Source organism: Triticum aestivum, chromosome 2D (assembly GCF_018294505.1).
Source record: "Triticum aestivum cultivar Chinese Spring chromosome 2D, IWGSC CS RefSeq v2.1, whole genome shotgun sequence".
NCBI lineage: Eukaryota > Viridiplantae > Streptophyta > Magnoliopsida > Poales > Poaceae > Triticum > Triticum aestivum.
The window spans coordinates 565901704-565916435 of NC_057799.1; the positions used below are offsets into that span (position 1 = coordinate 565901704).

General features: G+C 46.0%; 1 protein-coding gene across 1 annotated transcript; it reads left to right on the top strand.

Moving 5' to 3' along the window:
• The first annotated feature begins 2913 nt into the window (after positions 1-2913).
• On the top strand, positions 2914-3596 carry LOC123050017 (FCS-Like Zinc finger 2-like). Its single transcript, XM_044472864.1, has one exon. It carries the CDS (start codon positions 3022-3024, stop codon positions 3310-3312), a length of 291 nt encoding a protein of 96 aa, XP_044328799.1. The 5' UTR covers positions 2914-3021; the 3' UTR covers positions 3313-3596.
• Positions 3597-14732: the final 11136 nt, after the last annotated feature.

Consider the following 14732-nt stretch of genomic DNA (forward strand, 5'->3'; position numbering starts at 1 on the left):
TGATTGGTGCTTGAAGAGAGAGAAAGAAGAGAATTGAATATAGAAAGTGGTCCTGGGTGGGCCGTGTCCTATCCTCATATCCTCCCTGTATTTGTCCTCAATATGAGGGTTCGCGGACAGCCCAGACATATAGAAATGATATGAGGGGTCTTGTTGGGTCACTTTTTTCCTTTTCTCTCACGTCAGGTCACTGACAGAGCGCTTCCGGAGACGTCTGAGGAGAATTTGAGGATGTCTGTTGTAGATGCTCAAAGCGAGAGAGCCCCGCAAAATAAAAGGATTAAGCGAGAGCGAAATTGAACAAGCAATTAATACTGCTACAAAAAAAATCCACGGTTTCTAATGGAATAGGTAACAAAGCGACTATACCACCTACTGCTACTAACTCGCCGCCTCCCCACATTAAGCTAGTACTTGTTGTTTCACCAGGAGCTGTTATGGTAGGCGCAGTACGAAGAATATTTTGCACCCATTGAGCAAAAATAGGCTGTAATTGTATGGCGGTATCCGAAACATATCTTTTGGACTAAACCACTCATGATATCATCATGAATGTACATGCGAAAACTGTGAAAATATATAAATATATGTACTCGGTAAGGGTGGGATATGATTACATTTGAGTGAGAAGTAATATGGATCTCGCAGGGAGTACTATGATTTAATATCCACGAATAATTGAGATCATTAACATGGAAACCTAACCCAACTTATTATTGTAGGTGGCTGATGATCCGGAGCTGTCACCGATTTTTGGTTTTTAATGTTGGGAATGGGTGCTTCCGGTTGCCACTGCTTGATATTAGGGAGTAGATCGTGAGTGCTTCTTTTTCTATTCGAAAGGTACCATCCATTGTATTGGGTGTCGACGAAAGCGACCTCTTGACACATGCCATACCGTATCTCAAAGAAAGGTGGCGTTTGGGAGTTAAAAAAAATGGCGAAGTTTGGCAGAAAGAGCCATGGCATTTACACATATATGTTGATGTCCTCCATATATGTTGATGTCTTATCTCAAATTTTGGGAATCCAAAATAAGGCAAGCAAAAAATATATTTTAATTTCATTTGGCTCCGGTTCAAATTACGAGTTTACTCGCTATCCAAAGAACAAAACTCCCCATCTCAATATCCTGTCTGATTTGATATTGCTCTTCTATTTAATTCTTGGAGCCAATATCTACATCTAAACTTATATCTTGTTTCTTTTTTGAGTTCTAAAATATTTTGTCCTCGATGGTAATTAATTTAGTTAAATCCCAGTCATCAGAATTGTAATCCAAAGATGAATTTACTTCATTTATGTTGTCAGCAGATCCATAATATTTCATGTTTATAACAAAGAGTATATGCAAAATATCTCAGGTTAGAAGCTACTCCAAAATATCTCATGTTTTTTGGGATCAAAACAACTATCATTAATCAATGGAAAACAATTGTTTATAATCCTTTGCCAGGGAATATATCGGGTACTCTGGGATGTTGTCGGCAAGCGCAGCAGCTTCGAGGGAATGGATGTTGCATTCCCTCCTAATAACCTTAATGGAAACAACATAAAATATTTCATGTTTCTAACTAAGACTATACACAAATACCTCAAGTTTCTAACAAAGAGTGTATGCAAAAAATCACATGTTGAAGTTCTACAACTGTATACCATTCAAATTATTTCAATAGGTTGATGGTTACATAATTTGTGGCTACATAATCATGTATGTGTTTAGAGGCCACTCGTGGAGTTTATCTATATTGTTTTTCTTCAACTACGAGTGCTATACAACTCCTGTCCTATTTTGAAATGGCAGTTTGTCCAGAAAGATGTGCCAAGATAAGACACGTGTTATGGGTTACAAAATATACTACATAAAACCTCCATTTCAAAATTGGTGACGCTTTCAATAACTTGCACCTGACTGCTCGATTTTTGACTATGTATATAAAAATATATTACCAAAAAAATCGAAAGAAAACAACATGTGGCGAAAGTTATTTCTTTGTTGCTTTCACCTTTAAATTTGCAAGCATATATACTACACAAAATAGTGGTAACGTTTTTATCTCAGATGTGTTGTCCAAGTCTAGAGCTTTATGTATTTCAAAAGAGGATGTGATTAAGAGAGAAATATCTAAAAGAAGTAATTTAAATAGTTCTCTTTTTAATTTTGTCCAACCTATCAATGAAAATAATAATCGTTCTTTCACTTCATTAAGAAAAAATAATTTTCAAAGGCCTCAGAACATATCATCCGCAATTGCTTCACTAAACTCTTGATCATTATTTCAAAAACATAATATAGATACATACTTTTTTCCCGTACAATATCACTAGCTGACAGTACAAGTGTTCGCATATCAATCTAACGCCACTTGAAAATTGCAGTCTAGCTCTCAAAAATTATATTTGATCTAAGAACCTGTACTAGTGGAACATATGTTCACTAATACAGTACTCTTCAAAAATTATAATGATCATTTGCCGATATATTAAAAAATTAATATGTTACATCCACATATGATATTTTATTAAGCATAACATTTGCAGTTGTACTAAGACCATATTATTTCATTTCAGTTTTTTTTGGAAAAGGAGGATATTTCGTTTCAGATAACATGAATATCCATAAAAGAAAAAATTCTAGTATTCTTGAACACTTCGCATTTTGAATGTAAAATCCTGACACTTTGAACTGACGAGATGCCCTTGCGTTTGCCAGGGCCACTTTGCTAGTTTCACATTAAAAAACAAAGGACAAACTTGGGGAACTTTTTCTTGCAACTTGGGGAATTGGCTCTATAGCTAAAGCCACACGCTCATGAGTCATGAACTGTCCTGTATTTCCACGTCCATCCGCACGCACCAGAGCACCATATATACCGGAGCCTTCCCCTCCCCTGCACCCAACTCGCTCGCTTCCCTCTTCCTCTGTCTCCCTTCCCCCCACACCGAAAGCAGCAGGCAAGCGCACCACCATTCTACGCTCTGCTCAGCTTTGCTCGAAACTCGCCTCCACACACGCCCACAATGGCGGCTTCAGTAGCTTGCTCCTTCTTCTTTGACGCGGAGCTGCTCGCCGAGCCCGGCTTGCCCGCGCTGGACGCGTGCGCGCTCTGCGCCAAGCCGCTGGCGCGCGACAGCGACATCTTCATGTACAAGGGCGACACGCCCTTCTGCAGCGAGGAGTGCCGCGACGAGCAGATGCAGCTCGACGCCATCTCCGCCAGGCAGGCCGCCCGGAGGCAGCAGCGGTTCTCGTCGGGAACGGAGGCCCGGCGCGGGCACCAGGAGTCCAGGAAGGTGTCCGTCGCGAGCTAGCCGGCTAGGCTCGTCGCCTAGTAGAGTAGAGCCCGGCTTGAATCAATGGGATCTCAAGAATCACCGATCTGGCGAGACGAAGGAGACAGATATCTCCGGTTTGTCTCGCCTGAACCGGAGAAGCAATGAAGGATCTGAAAAAAGTTCATGTGCTGAGGCTCCGGCCATCTGGGTCGCCCGCTGGACGCATGTTTGTTTGAGGCTTTTGAGCCGCGCTTGGTGCAGCACCATATGTAAATCGGAACCACTTTGAATCCATGTTTGGACACAATTTTTTGCCCACAGATCATGACTTGTCTGAGCTTTGCATTTTCCGTTTTCCGATCACCGTTCATCTCTAAATCGATCATACGCCTTAAGGGAAATCGAGTATTCGTAGAGCATCTAGGCGCTGCACCATGAAATCTCGCCAGACTAACACAGGTTAGGCGCGCAGACACCGCTTGAATGAGAGTATGTATGTCGATCTGTTATGAATCAAACGTCCGTGCAAAATTCCTCGGTTAATCATGTAGACAGGGGATGGACTTGCACAAGACTTGAGAAGATTCCAACTTTAGTTAAGTTAGTGCACGCCACAGCAAAAGGTGGAAAGAAGGCATGAGAAGAGATTCGTTAAGCATTCACTTCACTTTGTCCGGAAATCGTAATACATGTGTGAATACATAGACCACAACCTGTCCCTAGTAAGCCTCTAGTTGACTAGATCGTTGATCAACAGATAGTCATGGTTTCCTGACTATGGACATTGGATGTCATTGATAACGGGATCACATCATTAGGAGAATGATGTGATGGACAAGACCCAATCCTAAGCATAGCATAAAAGATCGTGTAGTTTCGTTTGCTAGAGCTTTTCCAATGTCAAGTATCTTTTCCTTAGACCATGAGATCGTGCAACTCCCGGATACCGTAGGAGTGCTTTGTGTGTGCCAAACGTCACAACGTAACTGGGTGACTATAAAGGTGCATTACGGGTATCTCCGAAAGTGTCTGTTGGGTTGGCACGGATCGAGACTGGGATTTGTCACTCCGTGTGACGGAGAGGTATCTCTGGGCCCACTCGGTAATGCATCATCATAATGAGCTCAATGTGACTAAGGCGTTAGTCACGGGATCATGCATTGCGGTACGAGTAAAGAGACTTGCCGGTAACGAGATTGAACAAGGTATTGGGATACCGACGATCGAATCTCGGGCAAGTAACATACCGTTTGACAAAGGGAATTGTATACGGATTGATTGAATCCTCGACACCGTGGTTTATCCGATGAGATCATCGTGGAACATGTGGGAGCCAACATGGGTATCCAGATCCCGCTGTTGGTTATTGACCGGAGAGGCGTCTCGGTCATGTCCGCATGTCTCCCGAACCCGTAGGGTCTACACACTTAAGGTCCGGTGACGCTAGGGTTGTAGAGATATATGTACGCGGAAACCCGAAAGTTGTTCGGAGTCCCGGATGAGATCCCAGACGTCACGAGAGGTTCCGAAATGGTCCGGAGGTGAAGAATTATATATAGGAAGTCAAGTTTCGGCCACCGGGAAAGTTTCGGGGGTTACCGGTATTGTACCGGGACCACCGGAAGGGTCCCGGGGGTCCACCGGGTGGGGCCACCTATCCCGGAGGGCCTCATGGGCTGAAAGTGGAAGGGAACCAGCCCCTAGTGGGCTGGGCACCCCCCATGGGCCTCCCCCCATGCGCCTAGGGTTGGGAACCCTAGGGTGGGGGGACTTCCCCCTTGCCTTGGGGGGCAAGGCAACCCCTTTCCACCCCTTGGCCGGCGCCCCCCAACCCTAGATGGGTTTTGGCCGGCCCCCCTCCCAAGGGGGCCTATATAAAGGGGGGGGAGGGAGGGCAGCAACACACAGCCTTGGGCGCCTCCCTCCTCCCCTGCAACACCTCTCTCTCTCTCTCTCGCAGAAGCTTGGCGAAGCCCTGCCGGAGACCCGCTACATCCACCACCACGCCGTCGTGCTGCTGGATCTCCATCAACCTCTCCTTCCCCCTTGCTGGATCAAGAAGGAGGAGACGTCGCTGCACCGTACGTGTGTTGAACGCGGAGGTGCCGTCCGTTCGGCACTCGGTCATCGGTGATTTGGATCACAGCGAGTACGACTCCGTCATCCACGTTCATTGGAACGCTTCCGCTCGCGATCTACAAGGGTATGTAGATGCACTCCTTTCCCCTCGTTGCTAGTAGACTCCATAGATGCATCTTGGTGAGCGTAGGAAAATTTTAAATTATGCTACGATTCCCAACAGTGGCATCATGAGCCAGGTCTATGCGTAGTTACTATGCACGAGTAGAACACAAAGCAGTTGTGGGCGTTGAGTTTGCCAATTCTTCTTGCCGCTACTAGTCTTTTCTTGTTTCGGCGGCATTGTAGGATGAAGCGGCCCGGACCGACCTTACACGTACACTTACGTGAGACAGGTTCCACCGACTGACATGCACAAGTTGCATAAGGTGGCTAGCGGGTGTCTGTCTCTCCTACTTTAGTCGGAACGGATTCGATGAAAAGGGTCCTTATGAAGGGTAAATAGAAATTGGCATATCACGTTGTGGTTTTGCGTAGGTAAGAAACGTTCTTGCTAGAAACCTATAGCAACCACGTAAAAACTTGCAACAACAATTAGAGGACGTCTAACTTGTTTTTGCAGCAAGTGCTATGTGATGTGATATGGCCAGAAGGATGTGATGAATGATATATGTGATGTATGAGATTGATCATATTCTTGTAATAGGAATCACGACTTGCATGTCGATGAGTATGACAACCGGCAGGAGCCATAGGAGTTGTCTTTATTATTTTGCATGACCTGCGTGTCATTGAATAACGCCATGTAAATTACTTTACTTTGTTGCTAAACGCGTTAGCCATAGAAGTAGAAGTAATCGTTGGCGTGACGACTTCATGAAGACACAATGATGGAGATCATGATGATGGAGATCATGGTGTCATGCCGGTGACGAAGATGATCATGGTGCCCCGAAGATGGAGATCAAAGGAGCATGATGATATTGGCCATATCATGTCACTATTTGATTGCATGTGATGTTTATCATGTTTTTGCATCTTATTTGCTTAGAACGACGGTAGTAAGTAAGATGATCCCTTATAATAATTTCAAGAAAGTGTTCACCCTAACTGTGCACCGTTGCGAAGGTTCGTTGTTTCGAAGCACCACGTGATGATCGGGTGTGATAGATTCTAACGTTCGAATACAACGGGTGTTGACGAGCCTAGCATGTACAGACATGGCCTCGGAACACACGCAATACACTTAGGTTGACTTGACGAGCCTAGCATGTACAGACATGGCCTCGGAACACGGAGGACCGAAAGGTCGAGCATGAGTCGTATAGAAGATACGATCAACATGGAGATGTTCACCGATCTTGACTAGTCCGTCTCACGTGATGATCGGACACGGCCTAGTTAAACTCGGATCATGTTTCACTTAGATGACTAGAGGGATGTCTATCTGAGTGGGAGTTCATAATCAGATGAACTTCATTATCATGAACATAGTCAAATAGGTATTTGCAAATTATGTCATAGCTTGCGCTTTAGTTCTACTGGTTAAGATATGTTCCTAGAGAAAATTTAGTTGAAAGTTGGTAGTAGCAATTATGCGGACTGGGTCCGTAAACTGAGGATTGTCCTCATTGCTGCACAGAAGGCTTATGTCCTTAATGCACCGCTCGGTGTGCTGAACCTCAGCGTCGTCTGTAGATGTTACGAAACATCTGACATACACGTTTTGATGACTACGTGATAGTTCAGTGCGGTTTAGAATTGTGGCACCAAAGACGTTTTTGAAACGTCGCAGAACATGTGAGATGTTCCGAAGACTGAAATTGGGATTTCAGACTAGTGCCCACGTCAAGAGGTATGAGACCTCTGACAAGTTTCTTAAGCCTGCAAACTAAGGGAGAAAAGCTCAATCGTTGAGCGTGTGCTCAGATTGTCTGAGTGCCACAATCGCTTGAATCGAGTGGGAGTTAATCTCCCAGATGAGATAGTGATAGTTCTCCATAGTCACTGCCACCAAGCTAGTAGAGCTTCGTGATGAACTATAACATATCAAGGATAATTATGATGATCCTTGAGCTATTCGCGATGTTTGACACCGCGAGAGTAGAAATCAAGAAGGAGCATCAATTGTTGATGGTTAGTAAAACCACTAGTTTAAGAAGGGCAAGGGCAAAAGGGATACTTCATGAAACAGCAAGTCGTTTGCTGCTCTAGTGAAGAATCCCAAGGTTGAACCCAAACCCGAGACTAAGTGCTTCTGTAATGAGAGGAACGGTCACTGAAGCAGTACTACCCTAGATACTTGGTAGATGAGAAGGCAGGCAAGGTCGACAGAAGTATATTGGATATACGTTATATGAATGTGTACTTTACTAGTACTCCTAGCAGCACCAGGGTATTAGATACTGGTTCGGTTGCTAAGTGTTAGTAACTCGAAATAAAAGCTGCGGAATAAATGGAGACTAGCTAAAGGTGAGATGACGATATGTGTTGGAAGTGTTTCCAAGGTTGATGTGATCAAGCATCGCATGCTCCCTCTACCATCGAGATTTGGTGTTTGCGTTGAACATGATTGGATTATGTTTACCGCAAAACGGTTATTCATTTAAGGAGAATAATGGTTACTCTGTTTATTTGAATAATACCTTCAATGGTCTTGCACCTAAAATGAATCTCGATCGTAGTGATACACATGTTCATGCCAAAAAGATATAAGATAGTAATGATAGTACCACATACTTGTGGCACTGCCACTTGAGTCATATTGGTGTAGAACGCATGAAGAAGCTCCATGTAGGTGGATCTTTGGACTCACTCATTTTTGAAAAGATTGAGACATGCGAACCATGTCTATTGGTATATATGCATGAAGAAACTCCATACAGATGGATCGTTTGGACTCACTTGATTATGAATCACTTGAGACATGCAAATCATACCACATGGGCAAAATGACTGAAAGTCCTCGTTTTCAGTGAGATGGAACAAGAGAGCAACTTATTGGAAGTAATACATTTTGATGTACGCAGTCCAATGAGTGCTGAGGCATGCAGTGGATATCGTTATGTTCTTACTTCACAGATGATTTGAGTAGATGCTGAGTGTATTTACTTGATGAAACACTAGTCTGAATTATTGAAAGGTTCAAGTAATTTCAGAGTGAAGTTGAAGATCGTCGTGACAAGAGGATAAAATGTCTGTGATATGATCATAGAGATGAGTATCTGAGATACGAGTTTGGCACACAATTGAGACATTGTGGAAAGTGTTTCACAATTAATACCGCCTGGAACACCATAGTGTGATGGTGTGTCCGAACATCATAACTGCACCCTATTGGATATGGTGCATACCATGATGTTTCTTATCAAATTACCACTATCGTTTATGGGTTAGGCATTAGAGACAACCGCATTCACTTTAAAAGGGGCACCACGCAATTCCGTTGAGACGACACCGTTTATAGAAACCTAAGTTGTCGTTTCTTAAAAGTTTGGGGCTGCGATGCTTATGTGAAAAAGTTTCAGGCTGATAAGCTCGAACCCAAAGCGGATAAATGCATCTTCATAGAATACCCAAAAACAGTTGGGTATACCTCCTATTTCAGATCTGGAAGCAAAAGTAATTGCTTCTAGAAACGAGTCCTTTCTCGAGGAAAAGTTTCTCTCGAAAGAATTGAGTGGGAGGATGGTGGAGACTTGATAAGGTTATTGAACCGTCGCTTCAACTAGTATGTAGCAGGGCACAGGAAGTTGTTCCTGTGGCACCTACACCAATTGAAGTGGAAGCTTATGATGGTGATCATGAAACTTCGGATCAAGTCACTACCAAACCTCGTAGGACGACGAGGATGCGCACTACTTCAGAGTAATGCGTGATCCTGCCTTGGAAGTCATGTTGCTAGACAACTATGAACCTACGAGCTATGGAGAAGCGATGGTGGGCCCATATTCCGACGAATGGCTCGAGGCCATGAAATCCGAGATAGAATCCATGTATCAGAACAAAGCATGGACTTTGGTGAACTTGCCCGATGATCGGCAAGCCATTGAGATAAATGGATCTTTAAGAAGAAGACGGACATGGACGGTAATGTTACCGTCTATGAAGCTCGACTTGTGGCAAAGAGTATTTTCACAAGTTCAAGGAGTTGACTACAATGAGTTTTTTCTCATCCGTAGCGATGCTTAGGTCCGTCGGAATCATGTTAGCATTAGCTACATTTATGAAATCTGGCAGATGGATGTCAAAACAAGTTTCCTTACCAGTTTTCGTGAGGAAAGGTTGTATGTGATACAATCAGAAAGGTTTTGTCGATCCTAAGGATGCTAAAAGGTATGCTAGCTCCAGCGATCCTTCCATGGATTAGAGCAAGCATCTCGGAGTCAGAATATACGCTTTGATGGGGTGATCAAAGTTTTTGGGTTTATACAAAGTTTGTTAGAAACTTGTATTTACAATAAAGTGAGTGGGAGCGCTACAACATTTCTGATAAGTATATGTGAATGACATATTGTTGATCCGAAATGATGTAAAATTTCTGGAAAGCATAAAGGGTTGTTTGAAAGGAGTTTTTCAAAGGAAGACCTGGATAAAGCTGCTTACATATTGGGCATCAAGATCCATAGAGATAGATCAAGACGCCTGATGATACTTTCAAAAGACAGCACACCTTGACATGATTTTGAAAGAGTTCAAAATAGATCAGCAAAGAAGGAGTTCTTGGCTGTGTTACAAGGTGTGAGTATTGAGTGAGACTCAAGACCTGACCACAGCGGAAGATAGAGAAAGGACGAAGGTCGTCCCCTATGCTTTAGACATAGGCTCTATAGTATGCTATGCTGTGTACCGCACATGTAGTGTGCCTTGCCATGAGTTGGTCAAGAGGGTACAATGGTGATCCGGGAAAGGATCTCATGACAGCGGTCGAACTTATCCTTAGTACCTAGTGGATTAAGGAATTTTCTCGATTATGGAGGTGGAAAGGAGTTCGTCGTAAAGGGTTACGTCGATGCGAACTTTGACACTAATCCGGATGACTCTGAGTAGTAAACCGGATTCGTATAGTAGAGCAATTATTTGAAATGGCTCCAAATAGCGCGTGGTAGCATCCACAAGATGACATAGATATTCGTAAAGCACACGGTTCTGAAAGGTTCAGACCCGTTGACTAATAACCTCTCTCACAAGCATAACATGACCAAACCAGAACACATTGAGTGATAATCACATAGTGATGTGAACTAGATTGTTGACTCTAGTAAACTCTTTAGATGTTGGTCACATGGTGATGTGACCAGTGAGTGTTAATCACATGGTGATGTGAACTAGATTATTGACTCTAGTGCAAGTGGGAGACTGTTGGAAATATGCCCTAGAGGCAATAATAAATGGTTATTATTATATTTCTTTGTTCATGGTAATTGTCTATTATTCATGCTATAATTGTATTGTCCGGAAATCGTAATACATGTGTGAATACATAGACCACAACCTGTCCCTAGTAAGCCTCTAGTTGACTAGCTCGTTGATCAACAGATAGTCATGGTTTCCTGACTATGGACATTGGATGTCATTGATAACGGGATCACATCATTAGGAGAATGATGTGATGGACAAGACCCAATCCTAAGCATAGCATAAAAGATCGTGTAGTTTCGTTTGCTAGAGCTTTTCCAATGTCAAGTATCTTTTCCTTAGACCATGAGATCGTGCAACTCCCGGATACCGTAGGAGTGCTTTGGGTGTGCCAAACGTCACAACGTAACTGGGTGACTATAAAGGTGCACTACGGGTATCTCCGAAAGTGTCTGTTGGGTTGGCACGGATCGAGACTGGGATTTGTCACTCCGTGTGACGGAGAGGTATCTCTGGGCCCACTCGGTAATGCATCATCATAATGAGCTCAATGTGACTAAGGCGTTAGTCACCGGGATCATGCATTGCGGTACGAGTAAAGAGACTTGCCGGTAACGAGATTGAACAAGGTATTGGGATACCGACGATCGAATCTCGGGCAAGTAACATACCGTTTGACAAAGGGAATTGTATACGGATTGATTGAATCCTCGACACCGTGGTTCATCCGATGAGATCATCGTGGAACATGTGGGAGCCAACATGGGTATCCAGATCCCGCTGTTGGTTATTGACCGGAGAGGCGTCTCGGTCATGTCTGCATGTCTCCCGAACCCGTAGGGTCTACACACTTAACGTCCGGTGACGCTAGGGTTGTAGAGATATATGTATGCGGAAACCCGAAAGTTGTTCGGAGTCCCGGATGAGATCCCAGACATCACGAGAGGTTCCGAAATGGTCCGGAGGTGAAGAATTATATATAGGAAGTCAAGTTTCGGCCACCGGGAAAGTTTCGGGGGTTACCGGTATTGTACCGGGACCACCGGAAGGGTCCCGGGGGTCCACCGGGTGGGGCCACCTATCCCGGAGGGCCTCATGGGCTGAAAGTGGAAGGGAACCAGCCCCTAGTGGGCTGGGCGCCCCCCATGGGCCTCCCCCCATGCGCCTAGGGTTGGGAACCCTAGGGTGGGGGGACTTCCCCCTTGCCTTGGGGGGCAAGGCAACCCCTTTCCACCCCTTGGCCGCCGCCCCCCCAACCCTAGATGGGTTTTGGCCGGCCCCCCCTCCCAAGGGGGCCTATATAAGGGGGGGAGGGAGGGCAGCAACACACAGCCTTGGGCGCCTCCCTCCTCCCCTGCAACACCTCTCTCTCTCTCTCTCTCTCTCTCTCTCTCTCTCTCTCTCTCTCTCTCTCTCTCGCAGAAGCTTGGCGAAGCCCTGCCGGAGACCCGCTACATCCACCACCACGCCGTCGTGCTGCTGGATCTCCATCAACCTCTCCTTCCCCTTGCTGGATCAAGAAGGAGGAGACGTCGCTGCACCGTACGTGTGTTGAACGCGGAGGTGCCGTCCGTTCGGCACTCGGTCATCGGTGATTTGGATCACGGCGAGTACGACTCCGTCATCCACGTTCATTGGAACGCTTCCGCTCGCGATCTACAAGGGTATGTAGATGCACTCATTTCCCCTCGTTGCTAGTGGACTCCATAGATGCATCTTGGTGAGCGTAGGAAAATTTTAAATTATGCTACGATTCCCAACATCCTAAGCATAGCACAAGATCGTGTAGTTCATTTGCTAGGTTTTTCCAAATGTCAAGTATCATTTCCTTAGACCATGAGATTGTGTAACTCCCGGATACCATAGGAGTGCTTTGGGTGTGCCAAACGTCACAACGTAACTGGGTGGCTATAAAGGTGCACTACGGGTATCTCCGAAAGTGTCTGTTGGGTTGGCACGAATCGAGACTGGGATTTGTCACTCCGTATGACGGAGAGGTATCTCTGGGACCACTCGGTAATGCATCATCATAATGAGCTCAATGTGACTAAGGCGTTAGTCACGGGATCATGCATTGCGGTACGAGTAAAGAGACTTGCCGGTAACGAGATTGAACAAGGTATTGGGATACCGACGATCGAATCTCGGGCAAGTAACATACCGTTTGACAAAGGGAATTGTATACGGATTGATTGAATCCTCGACACCGTGGTTCATCCGATGAGATCATCGTGGAACATGTGGGAGCCAACATGGGTATCCAGATCCCGCTGTTGGTTATTGACCGGAGAGGCGTCTCGGTCATGTCTGCATGTCTCCCGAACCCGTAGGGTCTACACACTTAACGTCCGGTGACGCTAGGGTTGTAGAGATATATGTATGCGGAAACCCGAAAGTTGTTCGGAGTCCCGAATGAGATCCCAGACGTCACGAGAGGTTCCGAAATGGTCCGGAGGTGAAGAATTATATATAGGAAGTCAAGTTTCGGCCACCGGGAAAGTTTCGGGGGTTACCGGTATTGTACCGGGACCACCGGAAGGGTCCCGGGGGTCCACCGGGTGGGGCCACCTATCCCGGAGGGCCTCATGGGCTGAAAGTGGAAGGGAACCAGCCCCTAGTGGGCTGGGCGCCCCCCATGGGCCTCCCCCCATGCGCCTAGGGTTGGGAACCCTAGGGTGGGGGGACTTCCCCCTTGCCTTGGGGGGCAAGGCAACCCCTTTCCACCCCTTGGCCGCCGCCCCCCCAACCCTAGATGGGTTTTGGCCGGCCCCCCCTCCCAAGGGGGCCTATATAAAGGGGGGGAGGGAGGGCAGCAACACACAGCCTTGGGCGCCTCCCTCCTCCCCTGCAACACCTCTCTCTCTCTCTCTCTGTCTCTCTCTCTCTCTCGCAGAAGCTTGGCGAAGCCCTGCCGGAGACCCGCTACATCCACCACCACGCCGTCGTGCTGCTGGATCTCCATCAACCTCTCCTTCCCCCTTGCTGGATCAAGAAGGAGGAGACGTCGCTGCACCGTACGTGTGTTGAACGCGGAGGTGCCGTCCGTTCGGCACTCGGTCATCGGTGATTTGGATCACGGCGAGTACGACTCCGTCATCCACGTTCATTGGAACGCTTACGCTCGCGATCTACAAGGGTATGTAGATGCACTCCTTTCCCCTCGTTGCTAGTGGACTCCATAGATGCATCTTGGTGAGCGTAGGAAAATTTTAAATTATGCTACGATTCCCAACATCCTAAGCATAGCACAAGATCGTGTAGTTCATTTGCTAGGTTTTTCCAAATGTCAAGTATCATTTCCTTAGACCATGAGATTGTGTAACTCCCGGATACCATAGGAGTGCTTTGGGTGTGCCAAACGTCACAACGTAACTGGGTGGCTATAAAGGTGCACTACGGGTATCTCCGAAAGTGTCTGTTGGGTTGGCACGAATCGAGACTGGGATTTGTCACTCCGTATGACGGAGAGGTATCTCTGGGACCACTCGGTAATGCATCATCATAATGAGCTCAATGTGACCAAGTGTTTGGTCACGGGATCATGCATTACGGTACGAGTAAAGTGACTTGCCGGTAACGAGATTGAACAAGGTATTGGGATACCGGCGATCGAATCTCGGGCAAGTAACGTACCGATTGACAAAGGGAATTGTATACGGGATTGATTGAATCCTCGACATTGTGGTTCATCCGATGAGATCATCGTGGAACATGTGGGAGCCAACATGGGTATCCAGATCCCGCTGTTGGTTATTGACCAGAGACTCGTCTCGGTCATGTCTGCATGTCTCCCGAACCCGTAGGGTCTACACACTTAAGGTTCGGTGACGCTAGGGTTGTAGAGATATTAGTATGCGGAAATCCGAAAGTTGTTCGGAGTCCCGGATGAGATCCCGGACGTCACGAGGAGTTCCGGAATGGTCCGGAGGTGAAGAATTATATATAGGAAGTCAAGTTTCGGCCACCGGGAAAGTTTCGGGGTCACCGGTATTGTACCGGGACTACCGGAAGGGTCCCGG